At 43.3% G+C, this 22,955-nt stretch overlaps 3 protein-coding genes and 1 non-coding gene across 6 annotated transcripts in view; all 4 read left to right on the forward strand.

Annotated features, from left to right (window-relative positions):
- Window positions 1-3,231, forward strand: part of LOC121581286 (sodium/potassium-transporting ATPase subunit alpha-2-like) — a 32,226-nt gene extending 28,995 nt beyond the window's left edge. The window contains exons 23-24 of the mRNA XM_045224746.1: window positions 795-886; window positions 2,508-3,231. Coding sequence (XP_045080681.1) covers window positions 795-886; window positions 2,508-2,536 — 121 coding nt within the window. The 3' untranslated portion in view covers window positions 2,537-3,231. The remainder of the gene's footprint in view (window positions 1-794; window positions 887-2,507) is intronic.
- A 1,857-nt stretch (window positions 3,232-5,088) lies between these two features.
- On the forward strand, window positions 5,089-9,134 carry LOC121581611 (succinate dehydrogenase cytochrome b560 subunit, mitochondrial-like). The gene is made up of 6 exons (XM_041897104.2): window positions 5,089-5,314; window positions 7,620-7,679; window positions 7,815-7,916; window positions 8,413-8,474; window positions 8,626-8,789; window positions 8,894-9,134. Exons 1-6 carry the CDS (start codon window positions 5,298-5,300, stop codon window positions 8,999-9,001), a joined length of 513 nt encoding a protein of 170 aa, XP_041753038.1. The 5' UTR covers window positions 5,089-5,297; the 3' UTR covers window positions 9,002-9,134.
- Window positions 9,135-14,114: 4,980 nt separating this feature from the next.
- trnar-ucu lies at window positions 14,115-14,188 on the forward strand. Its single transcript has one exon. It is a non-coding gene; the product is annotated as a tRNA-Arg (tRNA).
- Window positions 14,189-15,843: 1,655 nt separating this feature from the next.
- LOC121581285 (cell adhesion molecule 3) overlaps window positions 15,844-22,955 on the forward strand; it is a 73,068-nt gene continuing 65,956 nt past the window's right edge. Inside the window, exons 1-2 of one of the 3 annotated variants that reach the window (XM_041896803.2) lie at window positions 15,844-16,108; window positions 18,398-18,581. In XM_041896803.2, the coding sequence (XP_041752737.1) occupies window positions 18,488-18,581 (94 nt within the window). In that variant the 5' untranslated portion in view covers window positions 15,844-16,108; window positions 18,398-18,487. The remainder of the gene's footprint in view (window positions 16,109-18,397; window positions 18,582-22,955) is intronic. The other 2 variants (XM_041896804.2, XM_041896806.2) reach the window with 2 other exon arrangements.

The following is a 22,955-nucleotide window of genomic DNA, read 5'->3' on the forward strand; positions in this document are numbered from 1 at the left end:
ACCAGCCTTTCAAAGCACTTCATGGCTACAGACGTGAGTGCTACGGGTCGGTAGTCATTTAGGCAGGTTACCTTAGTGCTCTTGGGCACAGTGACTATGGTGGTGTGCTTGAAACATGTTGGTATTACAGACTCAGTCAGGGACATGTTGAAAATGTCAGTGAAGACACTTGCCAGTTGGTCAGCACATGCTCGGAGTACACGTCCTGGTACTCCGTCTGGCCCTGCGGCCTTGTGAATGTTGACCTGCTTAAAAGTCTTACTCACATCGGCTTTGGAGAGCGTGATCACATAGTCATCAGGAACAGCTGGATGCTCTCCTGCATGCAGTGTTGCTTTCCTCGAAACGAGCATAGAAGTGATTTAGCTCGTCTGGTAGTCTTGTGTCACTGGGCAGCTCGCAGCTGTGCTTCCCTTTTGTAGTCGGTAATAGTTTTCAAGCCCTGCCAATTTGTTGTGGCTAACGTTAGCTAGGTGGCTAACGCTAACGTTAGCTAGGTGGCTAACGTTAGCTAGGTGTTAGGGTTAGGGGTTAAGGTTAGCGTTAAGGTTAGGAGTTAGGTTAAAGGTTTAAGGTTAGGGTTATGGGAAGGGTTAGCTAACATGCTAAGTAATTGCAAAGTAGCTAAAAAGTAGTAAGTAGTTGCAAAGTTGCTAAAATGCTAAAATGCTAAAATTGTCCCAGATTTGCTTTTACTATGTTATGTCTAGTCTATGAGACCAGGCTGGGATTTTACAATGAATACACCACCCACCTTTCCCTTGTCGCTGACTCTCTCTCTCTTTCTCATTCAGGGTCTCCTGGTGGTTCTGTGCCCTCCCCTACAGTGTCCTCATCTTCATCTATGACGAGATCCGCAAGCTCATCATCAGGAGGTGTCCTGGAGGTGGGTGACATAGAGTAACATAGTGACACATAGGTGATAAAAAAAAGCAGTGGTGTAAAGTAAAAATACTTTAAAGTACTACTTAAGTAGTTTTTGGGGTGTATCTGTACTTTACTATTTATATTTCGGACAGCTTTTACTTCACTACATTCCTATAGAAATTAAAGTACATTTTACTCCATACATTTTCCCTGACACCCAGAAGTACTCGTTACATTTTGAATGCTTAGCAGGACAGGAAAATGGTCAAATTCATGCTCTTATCAAGAGAAACTCCCTGGTCATCCCTACTGCTGCTGATCTGGCGGACTTACTAAACACACATGCTTTGTTTGTAAATTATGTCTGAGTGAGACCCTGGCTATCCGTAAATACATTTAAAAAAAGAAAATGGTGCCTTCTGGTTTGCTTAATATAAGGAATTTGAAATGATTTATACTTTTACTTTTGATACTTACGTATATTTTACCAATTACATTTATTTTTTATACTTAAGTATATTTAAAACCAAATACTTTGAGACTTCTACTCAATTAGTATTTTACTGGGTGACTTTCACTTTTGCTTGAGTCATTTTTTATTAAGGTATCTTTTACTCAAGAATGACAATTGGGTACTTTTTCCACCACTGATAAAAAGTGACTTAGCGTGACATAGAATATGTGCCATAGAGGGACACAGAGACACAGAAGATGCCGGTTGTCTGTCACTCAGACAAAAATATTCAAAAAAGTTAATTTATCATGACAGTTAATCGCTCATGTTGATTAGTCATGTTAATAATCAGATTGATGTGCTGGGGATCAGAGAGTCACTGAGTTAAAAGGGACTTTTCATATTGAAACACATGGATGAAGAGATAATGGGATGTAATGACGTTGTCTAATAGGTTATCTTAGTGTTCTTGGGCACAGGGACTATGGTGGTCTGCTTGAAACATGTTGGTATTACAGACTCAGTCAGGGACATGTTGAAAATGTCAGTGAAGACACTTGCCAGTTGGTCAGCGCATGCTCGGAGTACACGTCCTGGTAATCCGTCTGGCACTGCGGCCTTGTGAATGTTGACCTGCTTAAAAGTCTTACTCACATCGGCTACAGAGAGTGTGATCACATAGTCATCAGGAATAGCTGATGCTCTCATGCATGCTTCAGTGTTGCTTGCCTCGAAACGAGCATAGAAGTGATTCAGCTCGTCTGGTAGGCTTGTGTCACTGGGCAGCTCGCGGCTGTGCTTCCCTTTGTAGTCTGTAATAGTTGTCAAGCCCTGCCAATTTGTTGTGGCTAACGTTGGCTAGGTGGCTAACGCTAACGTTAGCTAGGTGGCTAACGTTAGCTAGGTGTTAGGGTTAGGGGTTAAGGTTAGCTTTAAGATTAGGAGTTAGGTTAAAGGGTTAAGGTTAGGGTTATGATTTTAAAAAGTTCATTTATCATGACAGTTAATTGCTCATGGTAATTAGTCATGTTAATAATCAGATTGATGTGCTGGGGATCAGAGAGTCACTGAGTTAAAAGGGCCTTTTCATATTGAAACGCTTGGATGAAGAGATAATGGGATATAATGACATTGTCTAATAGAGTCGTATTCGTGTCTGACTATTCTTTTTCTTTCTCTTTTATAGGTTGGGTGGAACAGGAGACTTATTATTAACATTCAGAAAATTATTATTGTGAGTTTGAATTTCTGTGAGTGTGTGTGAATGAGTGAGTATATGTGTGTATGCAAGGTCTAGCTAAGCAAAGAACATAGCTTGTGTATGCACAACAAAAATACCTTACAAATTGAATTTTGTCTTTGAAAAGGATTAACAATGGGTGGCGGTCTGCAGTATTTAAAAATAAGCCTACAGTACCACTGTAAATCCTGCTAGTGTGTGTGTGTTTGTGTGTTTGTTTGTCTGCCAGGCAATTTGTGTATTATTGCAAGGATCAGTTTATCAGTACACAATTCAGGTTATTGTAGGGAATACTGCTGCAAATAAGCTTGTAATTGTGATTGATATTGCTGAGTTTTCCAAATGACAATTATTGTACTAGAAGGATTTTTCAAACCCAAATGTTGCAAAATGCCTGTAGCATACTAATGCACCCTGAATATTTTTTTCTTCAACAAAAAACATTAAAAACAAAATGAAAATCATGTCAATTTAATTGCAGAAATTATCAGGACTGAAGGCTATCCATCCCTAATGGCACCCTATCCTCTACATAGTGCAGTTATTTTGACCAGAGCCATATGGGCCCTGGTCAAAAGTGCATTAGGGAATAGGGTGCCATTTGGGTCTCAATCTTGTTGTGTGAAAATAAATTGCTCTGAAAATCTCTATATGAAATAAAGTTAATCTGAACAAAGCAGTTGTTGTTTGCTCCTTTGTTACCCATTACGCGTGATTCATGATGATGACTGCTTGTCTAGCTTGCCAGCTAAGATTTTGAAAGTGTGATATTGACATGATTAGTCCAAATTAAGCTACGGTAGATATAACGTGATTTGACGTCATTTTATCTGTGGCAAATGGCCTTGAGCCTTCTTGGATGGGCACTTCTAATGTAACTCTACGGCAGCACCCATGGGGCTTTTTTTTGCTGAACAGGTGGGGCTCAAAACACCTGCCCTGAATGACGGGTCGGCACTGAGCCTACACCGCATACCAAACAAGCAAGACACAGAAAGGCAGTCAATAGCGATTTAATGTAATTTTTTCATCATCATTGCAAACATTGGCTAAACGGGAGCCACGACTGCTGGCTATATGGCAGCATAACTATAATGATCACATCATCACACAAAACGCTAATTGTTTTGCCCAAATGCAATGTATAGACTGTCTTGCTTGTGCTACGGCAATATCCGTTACAACAGACAGAGAAGGTTGTAGCCTAAATATATATTTTTGGAACGTTCGTTCAAATCGCAGATGTTCAGAAATATGAGACGGAGAGAGAGTCTAAATCCTCATATCGATCAAATTGGTTGAGGGTTCAGAAGATGGTGAGTAAAGCGAGAAACGTAGGCCTAAACGTGTGTGCAGAAGTGATTCGGATCAGATTTGAGAAATACGTCTCAAGAGGGGCGTGGCGGGGGCGAACACTCCGTATTTGTAGCCTCTGCCTTTAAATGTAAGATATATAGGCATCCCATTGATTCTTGAAGAATATAACTTATTATATATTGGTCCTCTGTAGCTCAATTGGTAGAGCATGGCGCTTGTAACGCCAGGGTAGTGGTTTCGATCCCCGGGACCACCCATACGTAAAAATGTATGCACACATGACTGTAAGTCGCTTTGGATAAAAGCGTCTGCTACATTTACATTTTCGTCATTTAGCAGACGCTCTTATCCAGAGCGACTCACAAATTGGTGCATTCACCTTATGATAGCCAGTGGGACAACCACTTTACAATATTATTATTATTTTTTTAAATGTTTTGGGGGTGGGGTAAGGGGGGGTAGAAGGATTACTTTATCCTATCCCAGGAATTCCTTAAAGAGGTGGGGCATAAATGGCATATTATTATTATTATTATTATTATTATTATTATTATTATTATTATTATAATGCCTCATGAGCTTAGTTCAACTGTCGTAACCCATCAGAACCCAACATATAAGATTGTTTTACTCCAATGTTTGTGCACAATGTAAATGTAAACACACTGTATAGCCTCAAAACATGGTTAAAACTATCATTTTGATATCATGGATGGTCAGTCCTTGCAACTGTCTATGAATTTGAGAGTGGTTACATTTCAACAGGCCCATTCCTCAGCTTTTTTTTCTCCAAAACTGAGGTGGGCTGACCACTTTGTTATTGTGTCAATTATAGATTCTAGCTTTTATGCAGTTTTACTGTAAATATTTGTTACATTAGGCCTACCCTTCAAAATGACTTTCTCAAAATGGCAGTACAGGCCCGCCCTGGGGACACACTTTTCACGCCACTTCAATACAGCTACGACCGGAAGTGATTTTCGTTGCAGGTTAGGAGAGCATTTTCCCTAACACTAACCCTTTTCCGAACCTTAACCTCAGTCTCCTAACCTGCTACATGAATTATCCTAATCACTGTGTAAATCTGGCCCTAATACCATTATGGCCACCTAATCATCCCCAGCTTCCAATGGTCTCATTCATTCCCCCTCCTCTCCCCTGTAACTATTCCCAGGTCATTGATGTAAATGAGGTCATATCATGACGTCAGTGGTCTTCAGGTCGGAAAGTCGTAGCTCTGGAAAGAAGCCCGAATTTCCGAGTAGGAATTCCGAATTGCATGACCTTTCAAAACGATTTTTCCGAGTCGGAGCTCGTTTTTATCCGATGTTCCAGTCGGAGATTTCCGAGTTCCCAGTCGTTTAGAACGCGGCATAACATCTAGAAACGCCATATCCTGTTCCAGCTGTCAAATAAAAAATGGCGTTGCTTCTAAGGTCAGTAACTAGCTAACTGTACCTTATCTAACTTTGAGACGGTTTATTTGGGGGTTCCTTTCGTTTGTTGGTTAGACGTGTAATACTCATTTAGATTAATTTGACGTTCAAGTAGATCGTTTAGCTAGAAAGCTCGCTTCACACCACTAACGTCATAACATTGTTGCTTGCTGCACATGCTAAGTTAGCTAGATAGCTAGCTCTTCCTGTGACGACAGGTTTGAGATGTGCATGTTATTTTGATAGCTAATAAACGCTACAATGAGCTCTACATTCGTATGGGGGCCATGCGTCCAAGTTCCATGGATGTAACGTAGGCCAATCTAGATAGCTAACGTTAGCCTGCTTGTGAAGTATCGTAACTAACTAAATTAACTTGTCCCAACCTTTGGATGTGAGGTTAGCTAGGGACTCCTCATGTGTGGCCCAAATAGAAGTTGAACCCTTTTACTACTAGCTACTTAGCTAGCTAGGTTACTAGTATTTCTCCCTCATATACAGTGAGGGAAAAAAGTATTTGATCCCCTGCTGATTTTGTACGTTTGCCCACTGACAAAGACATGATCAGTCTATAATTTTAATGGTAGGTTTATTTGAACAGTGAGAGACAGAATAACAACAAAATAATACAGAAAAACGCATGTCAAAAATGTTATAAATTGATTTGCATTTTAATGAGGGAAATAAGTATTTGACCCCTCTGCAAAACATGACTTAGTACTTGATGGCAAAACCATTTTTAGTATTCAGAGGTCAGACGTTTCTTGTAGTTGGCCACCAGGTTTTCACACATCTCAGGAGGGATTTTTTGTCCCACTCCTCTTTGCAGATCTTCTCCAAGACATTAAGGTTTCGAGGCTGACGTTTGGCAACTCAAACCTTCAGCTCCCTCCACAGATTTTCTACGGGATTAAGGTCTGGAGACTGACTCCAGGACCTTAATGTGCTTCTTCTTGAGCCACTCCTTTGTTGCCTTGGCTGTGTGTTTTGGGTCATTGTCATGCTGGAATACCCATCCACGACCCATTTTCAATGCCCTGGCTGAGGGAAGGAGGTTCTCACCCAAGATTTGACGGTACATGGCCCCGTCCATCGTCCCTCTGATGCAGTGAAGTTGTCCTGTCCCCTTGGCAGAAAAACACCCCCGAAGCATAATGTTTCCACCTCCATGTTTGACGGTGGGGATGGTGTTCTTGGGGTCATAGGCAGCATTCCTCCTCCTCCAAACACGGCGAGTTGAGTTGATGCCAAAGAGCTCCATTTTGGTCTCATCTGACCACAACACTTTCACCCAGTTCTCCTCTGAATCATTCAGATGTTCATTGGCAAACTTCTGACGGGCCTCTATATGTGCGTTCTTGAGCAGGGGGACCTTGCGGGCGCTGCAGGATTTCAGTCCTTCACGGCGTAGTGTGTTACCAATTGTTTTCTTGGTGATTATGGTCCCAGCTGCCTTGAGATCATTGACAAGATCCTCCCGTGTAGTTCTGGGCTGATTCCTCACCGTTCTCATGATCATTGCAACTCCACGAGGTGAGATCTTGCATGGAGCTCCAGGCCGAGGGAGATTGACAGTTCTTTTGTGTTTCTTCCATTTGCGAATAATCACACCAACTGTTGTCACCTTCTCACCAAGCTGCTTGGCGATGGTCTTGTAGCCCATTCCAGCCTTGTGTAGGTCTACAATCTTGTCCCTGACATCCTTGGAGAGCTCTTTGGTTTTGGCCATGGTGGAGAGTTTGGAATCTGATTGATTGCTTCTGTGGACAGGTGTCTTTTATACAGGTAACAAGCTGAGATTAGGAGCACTCCCTTTAAGAGTGTGCTCCTAATTTCAGCTCGTTACCTGTATAAAAGACACCTGGGAGCCAGAAATCTTTCTGATTGAGATGGGGTCAAATACTTATTTCCCTCATTAAAATGCAAATCAATTCATAACATTTTTGATATGCGTTTTTCTGGATTTTTTTGTTGTTATTCTGTCTCTTACTGTTCAAATAAACCTACCATTAAAATCATAGACTGATCATTTCTTTTTCAGTGGTCAAACATACAAAATCAGCAGGGGATCAAATACTTCTTTCCCTCACTGTAGAAAGAAACATTAACTTCCTTGAAATGTTGAACTTTGACCACACAGTTTATGATTGCTTGTGTATTGTTAATTGAGCCATTGCGCAACTTTCGCACCAATGTCAAACAAGCCATAATGAATTAAGAAGGAACCTGCTCAGTGAAACAAATCTTGTCATTAAACCTTGTTATTACTAACATTACTATATGTGTTTTGCTTCATCTCTCTCAGGACATTAGCCCGACAGGGCACTTGCTTGTCCCGCCCTCAGTTTGGCATTCTATACAGACAGTGAGTAGATGTGCCGAGTGTGTCTGTGTACACTTGTGTCTGTTGTTTTAATATGTAGTTAAATGCTATGTTGTGTGTGTATGTGTCCTATAGCCTTCATGTGTTCTAAATTCAGTTTTTCTCTCTGGCTCTAAGTGCTGTTCCAATGGGAACCACAGCAAATGATGAAATGAACAAGTTTTGGGCCAAAAACAACAAATTGAACCGACCCATGTCGCCACATCTGACCATCTATAAGTAAGTAGGCTATGTGTGATAATGAATAAATAAACTCACACTGCACCTCAGCAATAGCTGTCTGTGTCGAATTTCAGTTGTGAATGGTGCCGAGTTGCTTGAATTGTCTGAGTTGCTTGATTCTGTTTGTACACTCCATTGAGTCTCCAGGCCATCACAGATATTCATCCCATGGAAAGACCATAGACACAGCTTTGATTCAGTGCATTGTGACATTGTTTATGGATCAGGGGAGCACAACTACCTGTAAAGCACAAAACAACCATTCCTCACAAGATAATTTACTCATTTATGTATGTAATGATCCTTTATCACTTTTGCTAGACCAGCTAGGCCACAGATGTTTATTAGATTAAACGTCAGGTGACATGGCCGGGAAAAACTCAGGCCCCCAATTTGAACTTGATAGGTTTTATATCCAGTGTGAACTACAAATGCTGTGTTCGTATACTGTATGTGTGATGGCCATGTTGTCATTGTACCCTGTGTCTTGCAGGTGGTCAATGCCTATGATGATGTCCATCACACACAGAGGCACAGGAGTGGGGCTCAGTGGAGGTAATGTAATAAACTAACCTTGTACAGTATGTAGAAAGGCCCACATGATCACAGACCTCCAAACATATATTTATTGTTTTCTTTCTCTCGTTCTCTCTCTCATTATTTTATTCTCTCTCATTATTTTATTCTCTTTCTCTCTCTCTCGCAGGTATCTCAGCATTTGCTCTATTAGCATTGGTGTTGCCAGGTAACTACCCATACTACCTTGACCTGATCCACTCCCTGTCCATTGGCCCTGCTCTGCTCAGCCTTGCCAAGTTTGGCATTGCCTTCCCTGTGTCCTACCACACCTTGAACGGAATCCGCCATCTGGTAAGATCTGTGTCCACAGCGCACAACAACACTAGTCAACACTATCTGTCAGTCCTTGTTTTTGTCTTTCCTTAATATCCACCTTTTCTTTCTCTCTCTGTTAGTTCTGGGATAGCGGTAAGGGATTTAAGATTCCCGAGGTGTATCGCTCGGGCTACGTGGTCATTGTGCTGTCAATACTGACCTCCATTGCTGCCATTGCATACATGTGAGCAGCATGACGAGAGCAGAGAAAAGGAGGACAGGAAGAGAGAGAGGGGGCGGAGACAATATGGACACGAGGGATGAAGGATACGTTAAAAAACTAATTGATGGATAAATAAACAAATATGTCTAACCAAAAAATGTTTTGTGTTTTATCATGGAAAGGCATAGCCTGGTCAGACTAACCGCTGCGCTCACGTTTTGTTTCACTTAGGTAAGTAAAACAGAATATGAGCTATTGCGAGATCAGTCAGGTTTCACAAGGCTAGAAAAGGATATTGTTGTGTGATGGGGAAAATGAAACTGAAATAATGCAAATATGACCATAATAGCACCCTGTTTGTTATCTAACTGAACAATAATGTCACCATCTCAAATGGCTCACTATGAAATCCACTACTTTTGACAAAGGGCCAATAGGGCTCTGGTCAAAAGTAGTGCACTATATAGTAAACAGGTTGCCTCTTCACAAGGTAATGTCCTACATTTGTCTCCTATTATGTCTTCCATTTATCTTTAATAGACCCACATTTACATCACTCAGAGCTTCAAATCACCATTAATTCCACTTGCAAGTCAGAGCTTAAGCTTGTGTGGTGTTTTAACTGGAATCTGTTCTATTTATTCAAGCCCCAAGTTTTGTCTAGATCTGAGTCAGTATCCTCTTTCAGCCACTGTATCTCCGCCACAGCGGGAGTGGAGCGTGTGGCCCACCCTCAGCCTAATAATGGACTCTGTCTCTCTCACATTGTTTTGTGTGTCCACGTCACACCTCACCATTAATAGCAGTTTGTAGCCAGGGTCGAAGGTTGATATGAAAGCTGACTTGAGATGGTTTTCGGAGATATATATGAATCCCCGCACACTGCTGAATGTTCCCGCGATTTGGTGTTTGAAACGTATTAAACTGTGGGAGCATTAATCAGTGTGCATGCGTGTATCTATCTTTATTTCATGAGCACCTGCAAGTTATTGGATGTGCGTTCACTACGTCTGAAACTAGTTATGATTTCTGAACTAACTACAATGTGCCTGAGGCTACACCTCTCACAGCCACACAGGAGCTGTGCTCTCACTCGCTCTCTGCACCTGATCCTGTTTGGTTTTGTTGCAGTCTAAAGAGAATACCAGGCTGTGATATAAAGGTGGGTCTCAACATGCTGTTTATTAATGTGTTTCTGCGTTTCAAATGGTACCCTATTTCCTGAATAGTGGCTACCCAAATCAAAAACCGCGGACAGATGGTAGCATTCGCACAAAACTAAAAGAACGAACCACTGCATTTAACCACGGCATGGTGACTGGGAATATGGTTGAATACAAACAGTGCAGTTATGCACTCCGTAAGGCAATCAAACAGGCAAAACGTCAGTACAGAGACAAAGTGGAGTCGCAATTCAACGGCTCAGACACGAGACGTATGTGGCATCATATTACCTCCGCCTTACCTGACACCCTAGACCCACTTCAGTTTGCATACCGCCCCAATAGATAGTACCCTCCAAGCTCATCATTAAGCTCGGGGCAAAGGGTCTTAACTCCGACCTGTGAAACTGGGTCCTGGACTTCCTGACGGGCCGCCCCAGATGGTGAAGGTGGGAAACAACACCTCTACACTGATCCTCAACACAGGGGCCCCACAAGGGTGCATGCTCAGCCCCCTCCTGTACTCCCTGTTCACCCATGACTGCGTGGCCATGCACGCCTCCAACTCAATCATCAAGTTGCAGACGACACAACAGTTTTAGGCCTGATTACCAACAATGACGAGACAGCTTACAGGGAGGTGAGGGCCCTGGCGGAGTGGTGCCAGGATCATAACCTCTCCCTCAACGTCAACAAAATGAAGGAGCTGATCATGGACTTCAGGAGACAGCAAAGGGAGCACGCCCCCATCCACATCGACGTGTGGCAGTGGAGAAGGTGAAAAGCTTCTAGTTCCTCGGCGTACACATCACTGACAATCTGATATGGTCCACCCACACAGACAGTGTGGTGAAGAAGGCGCAACAGCGCCTCAGGAGGCTGAAGAAATTCGTCTTGGCCCCTAAGACCCCCACAAACTTTTACAGATGCACTATTGAGAGCATCCTGTCTGGCTGTGTCACCGGCAACAGCACCGCCCGCAACTGCAGGGCTCTCCAGAGGGTGGTGCGGGCTGCCCAACGCATCACTGGGGGTACACTGCCTGCCCTCCAGGACACCTACAGCACACGATGTCACAGGAAGGCCAAAAAGATCAAGGACATCAACCACCCGAGCCACGGCCTGTTCACCCCGCTATCATCCAGAAGGTGAGGTCAGTACAGGTGCATCAAAGCTGGGACAGAGAGACTGAAAAACAGCTTCCATCTCAAGGCCATCAGACTGTAAAATAGCCATCACTAGCCGGCCTCCACCCAGTACCCTGCACTGAACTTAGTCACTGTCACTAGCCGGCTACCACCCAGTACTCTACCCTGCACCTTAGAGGCTGCTGCCCTATGTACATAGACATGGAATCACTGGTCACTTTAATCATGTTTACATACTGTTTTACTCATTTCATATGTATATACTGTGTTCTAGTCAATGCCATCCTATTCAACTATTGCTGTATACAGTGCCTTCGGAAGTATTCAGACCCCTTGACTTTTTCCACATTTTGTTACGTTACAGCCTTATTCTAAAATTAATTAAATTGTTATTTTCCCCTCATCAATCTACACACAATACCCCATAATGACAAAGCAAAAACAGGTTTTTATTACATTTACATAAGTATTCAGACCCTTTACTCAGTACTTTGTTGAAGCACCTTTGGCAGCGATTACAGCATTGATTATTCTTGGGTATGACACTACAAGCTTGGCACACCTGTATTTGGCAAATTTCTCCCATTTTTCTATGCAGATCCTCTCAAGCTCTGTCAGGTTGGATGGGGAGCGTTGTTGGACAGCTATTTTCAGGTCTCTCTAGAGATGTTCGATCGGGTTCAAGTCCGGGCTCTGGCTGGGCCACTCAAGGACATTCAGAGACTTGTCCCGAAGCCACTCCTGCGTTGTCTTGGCTGTGTGCTTAGGGTTGTTGTCCTGTTGGAAGGTGAACCTTCAACCCAGTAAGAGGACCTGAGCGCTCTGGAACAGCTTTTCATCAAGGATCTCGCTGTACTTTGCTCTGTTCATCTTTGCCTCGATCCTGACTAGTCTCCCTGCCGCTGAAAAACATCCTAACAGCATGATGCTGCCACCACCATGCTTCACCGTAGGGATGGTGCCAGGTTTCCTCCAGACGTGACGCTTGGCATTCAGGCCAAAGAGTTTAATCTTGGTTTCTTCAGACCAGAGAAACTTGTTTCTCATGGTCTGAGAGTCTTTTAGGTGCCTTTTGGCGAACTCCAAGCCAGCTGTCGTGCCTTTTACTGAGGAGTGGCTTCCGTCTGGCCACTCTACCATAAAGGCCTGATTGGTGGAGTGCTGCAGAGATGGTTGCCCTTCTGGAAGGTTCTCCCATCTCCACAGAGGAACTATGGAGCTCTCAGAGTGACCATCGGGCCCTTCTCCCCTGGTTGCTCAGTTTGGCTGGGCGGGCAGCTCTAGGAAGAGTCTTGGTGGTTCCAAACTTCTTCCATTTCAGAATGATGGAGGCCACTGTGTTCTTGGGGACCTTCAATGCTGCTGAACTTTTTTGGTACTCTTCCCCAGATCTGTGCCTCGACGCAATCCAGTCTCGGAGCTCTACGGACAATTCCTTCGACCTCATGGCTTGGTGTTTGCTCTGACATGCACTCTGGGACCTTATAGGCAGGTGTGTGCCTTTCCAAATCATGTTTAATCAATTGAAATTACCACAGGTGGTTTCCAATCAAGTTGTAGAAACATCTCAAGGATGATCAATTGAAACAGGATGCAACTGAGCTTAGCAAAGGGCCTGAATACTTATGTAAATAAGGTATTTCTTTTTTATTTGTATTTTAATTGCAAAAATGTCTAAACCTGTTTTCACTTTGTCATTATGGGATATTGTGTGTAGATTGATGAGGAATTTTTTTTATTGAATCAATTTTAGAATAAGTCTGTATTGTAAAATATTTTGGAAGAAGTGAAGGGGTCTGAATTCTTTCCGAATGCACTGTACATACTCCGGGCTCCGACATTGCTCATCCTAATATTGATATATTTCTTAATTCCATTCTTTTACTTTTAGATTTGTGTGTATTGTTGTGAATTGTTAGATATTACTGCACTGTTGGAGTGAGGAAGACAAGCATTTCGCTACACCCGCAATAACATCTGCTAAATATGTGTATGCGACCAATACATTTTGGTCAAAAGTAGTGCACTACATAGTGAATATGGTGCTATTTGAGATGCATGCTCAGGTGCTAAATGTTCTAAATGTAATTTCCAATACTGCTGCCATTTTCAAATCTGGGCCTTGAAGACAGTTCCACTGCTGATTTTCATTCTTACCCTCTAATAAATGACTGGGAGGACTCTAGGTGCGTGCGATACTGTATTATAAAAGATGCTGGAACACTGTAATTGTATTCCTTCATTTTCTTTTTATCCATTCAAGCGTGGCCAATTGTAAGATTGTAAGAGCTGACATTTGTTCAGCCTTGGGCTATTTATAGGCCTAGATTGTCATGTTTTTGTATGAGAATGTATAGTTTCTTATTTTTCAATAGAAGCAAGAGTAGGCTACCTGACGCTCTTTAGATCTCAGAGAGCGCATGGTATAGAGAAAAACAGGTGACGTAAGGAAAGAGTAATGGATTCTATTCACCAAGCGAGATCGGGGGAAATCTCCATGATGACAGCATAATTTTATTGGATGCTTTTATCTGCTATTTACAAGTTATATTAATTGTTACAAATGCACTTAATATTATGTATTTTTTCAAATAATTACTCAGCGTAATTATGCATGAAATCAAAGATGTTCGCCTATCCCTCAGATGAAACGCACAGGGACTGATATCGCCATCTTGCGCTGCATAGTGATTCGGTTAGCGCGACCTCTACGGGTCTGTTCGTGAACAGCAGCCAAGTGGTCCTGATGCTGCGTGATGCTGCTGCAAGGATGCTTGATACGGTAGGGGTAAATATAAACCCCGTTTTCATTAGTTGATGTGACGCAGTCTCTGTGGCGCAATGGAATAGCGCGCTGGACTTCTAATCCAGAGGCTCCGGGTTCGAGTCCCGGCAGAGATGAGCTATATCAGGTGCCAGGCGGCTTTTTAGAAACATCAACCTAGCGAATGTATAAATTAGCAAAAAGCATACCTTTTATTTCACTACAACATTGTGTCCATACGAATGTGTATGTTGTCTCTCAATGTGGAGATAGGCAAAATAATATACTTTTTCTATAAAACGAAACATGCCATTCCCAGAACAGATGCGCTTTGTTTTCTCTAAGCCATTTATTATCAGTTATCATCGCAGCACCGCGATATCCTTTAGCAGTACTCGGGAATGTGTGCACAATGCATGGGACTCTCGGTACCGAGTGACTCCTCTCATCAGACACTTTCCCTTGGAAGACTGCAGTTCTTGCTCGACATCTTAACTCAGACACCCGTCCGTCTTTCCATTCACCCCCCCCCTTATCCTTTCTTTCATGTGATCTGAATTCATTCACACATTTATCCATAAGTCATTCATGAGGAATATAGAATAGGCTACACCCTCTCTGACTGCCAGTAAGTGGAAAATTAAGCTAATTTTAATTTATAGCAATAATGAGTGTCACATTATGCAACTACTTTTAATTATATAAGCCATATATTTTTTTTTACCCCATCAAAAACACAAATTGAACTTTGGACTCATTGCACGTGCCTGTGTGCACATTTGTTTCAATTACACAAATTAAATATTCTAGTCCTAGGCCTACATTATCATCACAAAATAGCTCAAATGACATGTTGATACTGTATGTTGATTATGCAACTGGCGCTCATATAGGAATGCGCGCAATGTCAACTCTTGGCCTCATGCTTCTATTTTCAGCACCTGGAGCTTTCCTGCACTCACATGCCCCATCAGTGACTTTTTAGAGACACTATTATTTCAGTCCCTCTCTAACAACTAATTAAAACGCCACATTTGAATTATAACGGGTGCATAAAATGCTGCAATGAGTAGGCATATGTGTCTCTATGTGTTGAATTTTAAGAGACATTACATTTGTAAAAACAATCCTGCTGCTACTACAGTTGTCCGTTTTGTGATCCCCTGCCTATCCCCCAGTTTGACATTGATTTCTTCCTGCCTCCTGTTTGTCGCCTATGGTAGTGATTTGGCTTTTTATGCCGCCATCCACCATGTTTTAACCCCATGCCTCCCCACACACACGAACTAATCCGCGTGCAAAACTAATCCTTAATCCCTTCGCGAGTTGAACCGCCCCCCTCCACTGAACACCCACCAGTAGTCTGCCGGGCCTGGCGCGTGGTGATTCAACTCAGACAGACCACGCCCAGCGCTGTCAGCCAAAAAGGCCCCCAACTCCAGTTCAAAAAGCAGAGTAAAACATTGATTCTTAAGTGTTAGGTCTAGGCCTACATCAGTTATCTATGGGGACTATGCCTACTACCACTTCTACCTATAGACTATTATGACTAAACTTTTATAATAAAAATAACTATAATAATAAGATAAAATATAAATTAAGAAATAACAATTCACATTTTTCTATAATAGGCTAAGAACAATAATATGAGATGACTGGGCATGCAGTCTATATGAATAGCCTATGAAATCTCAGTGTCTCTCTTTCTCTCCAAATATATCTCAATCTGTCTCTTATCTCCCAGGCAGTATGCGCTGGCCCTGTTATCCGAATGGTACGGGCCAAATCTTATTAAAATCCCCTCCCCCCCTCACTCGCCACCCCTCCTCCCTCCTGTCTTTCAGACAGACTGTTTTTGCTGCAGTGAACGGTAACCGTGGAGAGAGGGAAAACGCAAGAAAAACAAGAAGCCGAAGAAGGAAGAAAAAAAGTCAATATAGACATATTCAGAGAGACCTCAGATCCAGCGCCAGCTATCCTGCATTACAAGGACCACTTCCAGACCAGAACCAACGGCGACAAATAGTGCAGGATCCGGACTCCAGAGGCGCATATCGGTGTGTATGCTGCTATGTCTGTCCCTAGGAATATTATTGTTGTTGGCTGTGTCCGGGCTGTAAACGAACGGGAGACACCTGTCACTGTTGTAAATACGATGCGTTCTTGTCCTGGAATGTTTCTGCTTGCGCCTCGCTCAGTAGCCTAGGTTACTGGCAGGTGGTGGAGGTAAACCGTTATCTTGACCCGGGAATAAAACGCTAGACGTGCTGTATAATTTAGTGCGAATATGCTTTTTGTTATTGGACTGTAGCTACGTTATGCCCCGCCGTCTCTCGCCTCCCTTTTCCGCACGGCTTTTAACACTGGTCGTGTGGCTACAACAGCGCGCTGTTTTCACCTTTATTTCCACGTTTATAGGCTACTTGGTGTCCCTCTGATTTCCTCCACACTTAGGCTAATTTTGTTTATTGGGAGAAAGGTGTCTCCTACCGGGGCTCCTTTCTAGATTCTACGCCGCATCCAGCATCATTGCAGGTGCCTTGTAGGCTATACCTATCTTTAGATTGGATTTATCCAACCCCTTATAGAGGGCTATTATTAGTGGTGATCCGCAATAATGTTATTACAGCCTACGGATCAGTTCTGTGGTTTTCTTGACACACTCCTCGAATGGTTCCAACAACAATAAACATCCAACAACCCACCCCCCCCCATCCTATCCCCGCCCTATATTCGCCCGCCCGTCCCGCAGGCAACCTCTCTCTCGCCATGGCTCGCGCTGCCGCTGAACCGAACCGTGACAATGAAGGAGCATTTCGAGGATAGATCCTAGCCTTGCCTCGGCTGCCATGTAAGGCTATTTAAGAGTGTGCGTGTGAGAGCCTGAGGGTATGTATTATAGTGACACAATGTGCGCTACATCTGTGTCACGTGAAGCACAGACAGGCAATTCTCAGCGGGCGACAGGTGCAAGCATCTTGCTGCTCACTACTGCGTTTTGCTTGGCCAACAGGGGGATTTTATTTGGTTAATTTGTGTTATTTGTAGTTAACAAGAGTTGTTTTGGTCCCAGAAAACATCCCACCCAGTTTCTAGCATTTTGAGGGATGAAAGCGAGATTTGGTTGCCATGAGACTTACCTAGCAATCTAGAAAATGTTAGCTGACATGGGCTAATTGAGTGACTGTCAGTGACTGACACAACAAGAGACAAACTGCTGATGCACTACTAATTTTTGAAATTTCACGTTGTGTATTCTTCTATCCTAACTAACAGTAAGTTGAGACCCCGACTGACTTTCAAAAAAATGCTGCTTATAAATGGTTCTCAAACTTTTTGGGGCCGGGGATCCCTTTTGTAATAGCAAATTCATCAGGGTCACCCTCATAATCAGAACATAACATAAGTGCGATAAAAATAGCCTAAAAGGAGTTCTCGGGCTCGGGGAAAGAACATTTAAAAGGCTCGCCTCTTGGCATTTAAGAGAAAATTTAGCAGTTTTCAAGCTAATTTCCTGCAATTCTACACATTTTGTCAAGGGGAAGAGAGGTTTTTTATTGTTGCAGCTTTAAAGCTAATATCCTGAAATTCTACACATTTTTCCATGTGGCAGAGAGAACACTTTGCTATTTTTATAGCTTAAATTACAGTGCATTTATGTAAAAAACACTGTGGAGTACTGTGGATTTTACATTTACATTTTAGTCATTTAGCAGACGCTCTTATCCAGAGCGACTTACAGTTAGTGAGTGCATACATAATATTTTTCATACCGGCCCCCCATGGGAATCGAACCCACAACCCTGGCATTGCAAACGCCATCCCTGCCGGCCAAACCCTCCCCTACCTTGGACGACGTTGGGCCAATTGTGCGCCGCCCCATGGATACCAATATCCCTGTGAGACCAGGGGTAAGAACATAAATAGTAGATTAATAATATTACATATAATGTATTGTATTGTATTACACTTTAAACTTATTCTACGGATCCCTTGGCCAAAAGTCGTTTAAACGGTTTTTAGTCATATAAAAAAAAAATAGATCTGGCCGCGGACCCCTTGCAGTACCTCCGGACCCCACTTTGAGAACCCCTGATTTAGGGTAATGATAGCAGACACTGATTTTCCGCCTTTATTGATTTAGACAGTTGCCTTTTATGGCAGTAGGCTATAGGCTCGATCACTGCGTCACCACCCGGTACTTTATGACATAGGCAGATTGATAAAACCCATGGAGCAGTGCGTGAATAGCGATGTCCAAACGTTTATTCAGCACTGGCCAACCAATCAGAAAGCAAGCAATGAATCAAGAATGGCCTGGTCTTGTTTTATCTCCACTGCTGTAGGTAACACTCCGGTAACACTCCAGTGCTCCTCTGCCTACCCTCGTGAGGATTCAGTGAGACGAACAAACGGATCTGTGTGTCCAACCGACCATGGCATTCCCTTCTTACCCAGTCCCTGGTCTATGGACTCTGAGTTTATTGACACTACTGGGAGCCTCTGTTCAGAGCAACTTCATCGTTTTTGGTAAGCATCTCTCTCACCCCCCTCTACTCTCACCCTTCCTCCCACACTCCCCCTTCTTCCTCTCCACTATCTGATGCTCTTCCTGTTGACGTTTTATTTGTTACCGTGTGATTACAAGGGAGTCACTAAGCCATTAATAATAAGCGCATGGGGCACTTCCCCCCTCCCCCTGAACTCCAACTGAATTTCTGCTGTTGTTTTTGAAGAATGTGTGTGACTTACATGTGCACAAGCAGGCCTGTGCTATGCCTCTCTCTGTATCACACCCATATGTGCACATGCATAGGCTACACACACACATTATTATGTGGGGCCAATATGCTCATGATCATTAGAGACATTGAAAATTGATCATTGGGAGAGCCCTCAATGGATACAGTAGGCTACAACACACACACACACACACACACACACACACACACACACACACACACACACACTGGTCTCAGTGGACACACAGACGCCTATCAATCATTAACTGTCTCTCAATGAAACAGCCTAAGATTTGGCAGAAAATCACCTTTTAAGTATTGATTTGTTCTAGCAATAATTGTTGACCGATGGGGGTCAAGACACAAGCAAGTAGTAATGTTATAGACTATATAACAGAGAGTAACTATCCCAGACTTACTATCAGACTCTATAAAACAAAACACTAGCCTATATTCTCTCATGCCCATGCGCTCACTCTTGCAGAACCCCACAAATTTGAACGCATGCAAACACTCGCACTTACTTTAACTATGTCAGCTGTTTTTACTGTTTGTTGAATTATGCATAATTGTATTTTCTGTGCTTCTGCATATGAAATATGTGTGGAGGGGTTGTCAATGTGAGTCAATGGTCAGTGAGAAGCAGTAGCCTACTGCTGGGGGTAGGGATGATAAACAATCTTCTCCTGCTACTGAGATAAGGGGCCAGTCCCAAATGGCACCCTATTCCCTATATAGTACACTGCTTTTTACTAGGCCCCATAGGGATGCATCTGAGGTCAGTGTTGAGCACATGCTAATAAAATCATATCAAGGCCCGGTAAATAGAAATAAGGGTTGCAATTATCGAAAATAATCATCAAATTCAAGCATGTATGAGATGAGATAAAGTCCTGATTTCTGAAATTGAGAGGGTATAGACCTGATAATGATTGTGGTTCTTCATATGGAGCTTATTTAGTCAATCCAACACCGAGATTGCAATTTGCACCTGCAGTGCAAAGAGGACTTCTCGCATTCAGAAATATGTCACATTCGATTAGGGTTTGTATTGGTGGAGAATTGACCATGCAAGAACAACCAATGGAATCACTGAGCTTTGTTGTTTGTAGCTAAAAGCTGTTTTACACTATTGTCGATCAACTGGGAGCCATTCAATCTAGGTTATCTGATCAGGTTTTTAAAGGAGCAATCTGCGATTGGTACATACATTTTTGGGACTTAAATTATTGATATACAACAACACATGGCTTAATGTTGTGTGTCCGACCTAGGCTATGACACAGCTGTGCAGCCTGGTAAGTGGTAGTCTGCGTTCCACATTGCCCATAGGGCCCTCGTCAAAAGTAGTGCACTATATAGGGGATAGGGTGCCATTTGGGACAGAGACCTAGATAGATGGATGGAGGGGGAGATGAAGGGGAGGGGGGTCAAATAATGGGTGATAATGGCCAGTGAATGGGGAGTTCATTTTAAAAGGCCCTGAACAGAAGGGCCAACTTAGCGTAAATAATGCAATGTTATGTATCAGAGAGGAAAAGTGATTATCTAGACAGATCAATGCACTGCAGATAAACCATCAGATGCACCAAGCCTGTCTGTCACTACAACATGCCTCAAAATCTATACTGCTGTTTTCAAGCTTTCAAAGCCGCCATGTTATGTCTGTCTCTTGCTTTCTTCCGCCCAGAAACAAAATGCACATTAATGATGTGTATTAGCAAAACAATACAGGAGAGAGCGTGCATATTGTATGTCAGCGCTCATTGAAACATTTGATGTGGAATGAAGAAACCCCCATATGAGCAGTATGTCAAAGCTAGGGAAAGGACAGCACTAACTGTTTGTCTGTGCTGTGCCCCCATACAGGGAGCCTCTAATTGCATACAATTTGACATATCCATTTTCCAAAGCTGGATGTGCAGTGGAGCAGCTCAGATGGAGTATCTCTCTGAAGGGTACATATTAGATCAATGCGATTGGGAAAGAATGAGTACCAAATGGCATCCCCTATGTAGTGCACTACTTTTGACCAGAACCCTATGGGTTTCCTTAAGGGCTCTGGTCAAAAGTAGTGCACCATATAGGGAATAGGGTGCCATTTGGGTTGCAGGCCCCTGGTTCTGTATGGCTAACCCAGTTACCTTAGGCCAGTGTGTCGTGTCCACACACACACACATTGTGGCCGCTGGGCCTCTAGCCTCTCGTCACTGACTGTGCCCCTTCTCTGCAGAGGCCAAATTACAGACCTCAGGGAATATTGTTTGCGTCCCAAATGGCACATTATTCCCTATGTAGGGCACTACTTTTGTCCAGGGCCCATAGGACCATCTGGGATCAGAGCCCATAGAGCAATATGTAGGGAACAGGGTGCCATTTGGGATGCAACCATTGTGTGGTCTCATAGAGAAGACCACAACACAACGTGGTTAATAGTTTATTTACCTCAGTGCATTCTATCTCGTGCGGCTCGGCAGCGGACCGCTGGATTGAATGAGGCAGAGAGAGGCTGCACTCCAGCTGTGACCAATAATGAATAAAGATTAAAGGACGGCGTGGCGGGTGTAGACCAATCATTAATTTGGGTGAGATTTACAGACAGGAGAGAGGGAGGGAGAGAGGGATGGTCTCTGTGCTGTGCCAGCAGTTCACTTTAGTCTGCTCAGGTAATGAGGGATTGGGGCACTGGCAGCATAGAGGCCTGCTGAAAGAACCACTCACACTACCGATTTCCTGTGGGCTGTTTATTGTTGACTGGCTGACTGGCGCTGTCCCAAATGGCACCCTATTCCCTATATAGTGCACTACTTTTGACCAGGACAGATATAGGAAATAGGCTGCCATTTCAGATGCAGAACCTGGCTGACTGGTGTCCTGTGTGCTGTTTGTTCTTGACTGACTGACTGTTTTTGACTGACTGACTGGTTGCGTCCCAAATGGCACCATATTCTTTATATAGTGGGCCTTTGTCAAAAGTAGTGTACTATAAAGGGAATAGGGTGCCATTTGGGACTGTTACCTCGACAGTCATGAGTGGCTCAAGGGAGGATGGGAGGGAGGCTCTTGCCTGTTAACAATGCTGACTGATAAGCACAGACTCATTAACAAGCTGGAGTACAAGAAGCCTGAAGGAATTACTGGCTAGTGACTGTGACATTATTAAGAGGCCTAAGCTTCTACATCGCCCTCTAACTCTCTCTCTCTACTCTGGATGGGCCAGCCCAGGCCACTGGTTTAAAAACCTGGGACCGTATGTATCAAGCGTCTCAGAGTAGGAGTGCTGATCTAGGATCAGTTTTGCCCTTTTAGATCACAATGAATATGGTTATATAGGCAGGAAAGATCCAAAGTTGTTCTGCGTCCAGATTCTCCACCCGTCTCCCAAAGTGTGCACTTCCACACTATGCGTCATGGATTTAAAAGCATTGGATTGGCGTAATCATTGGCTAGAGGCAGTTTCCACCATTGTTGAATCCCATGACAGGAAGTAGTGTGCAAGTGTACACTTTCAGAGAACGGTGGAGAAAAGGGATGCAGTCCAACTGGATGGAGAGCTGCGGAGAGACAGAGAGGAAGAGAGGAATGAGAGAGAGGGAGACGAACAGACAGAGAGGGAGGGAGGGAGGGAGAGAGAGGTGGGGAGAGAGGGGGAGGGAGAGACGAACAAAGAGGAGGGAGAGAGAGAGAGACGGGGTGGGAGAGAGAGAGAGAAAGAGAGAGAGAGAGAGAGAGAGAGAGAGAGCGATACAGAGGCAGAGAGAACGAGAGCGGCTGGCTGGGCTGATTTTCCATTTGTTTCACCAGCTGATTAACTGACCTGTTACAGTTACAACACCTGTCTGTCTGTTCCCCTGATCAAATGGCACCCTCTATCCTATATAGTGCACTACCTTTGGCAAAAGTAGTGCACTATATAGGATAGAGGGTGCCATTTCGGACGCACACTTTGATTAGCACTCCTCTCTATTTGCACCAGATTCTTAGGCAACTAAAATACCCTAATTATCACTCATATCTCATTATCATGATGGCTAATTAATTACATGATGATGATTGATTAAGCTCCACGGAACACAACGACAATCAACAGACAGACGTATAGATAGTGAATCATTTCCATTGAGCCATACATAAGTATTCAGACTCTTTGCTATGAGACTTG

Source organism: Coregonus clupeaformis, chromosome 14 (assembly GCF_020615455.1).
Source record: "Coregonus clupeaformis isolate EN_2021a chromosome 14, ASM2061545v1, whole genome shotgun sequence".
NCBI lineage: Eukaryota > Metazoa > Chordata > Actinopteri > Salmoniformes > Salmonidae > Coregonus > Coregonus clupeaformis.

What these genes read in the sequence shown, in the direction of transcription:
- LOC121581611 (XM_041897104.2), top strand. An exon ending in AGGAGTGGGGCTCAGTGGAG is followed by an intron (nt 8,475 to 8,625) that starts GTAATGTAATAA and finishes TCTCTCTCGCAG; the next exon opens with GTATCTCAGCATTTGCTCTA. An exon ending in TGAACGGAATCCGCCATCTG is followed by an intron (nt 8,790 to 8,893) that starts GTAAGATCTGTG and finishes TCTCTCTGTTAG; the next exon opens with TTCTGGGATAGCGGTAAGGG.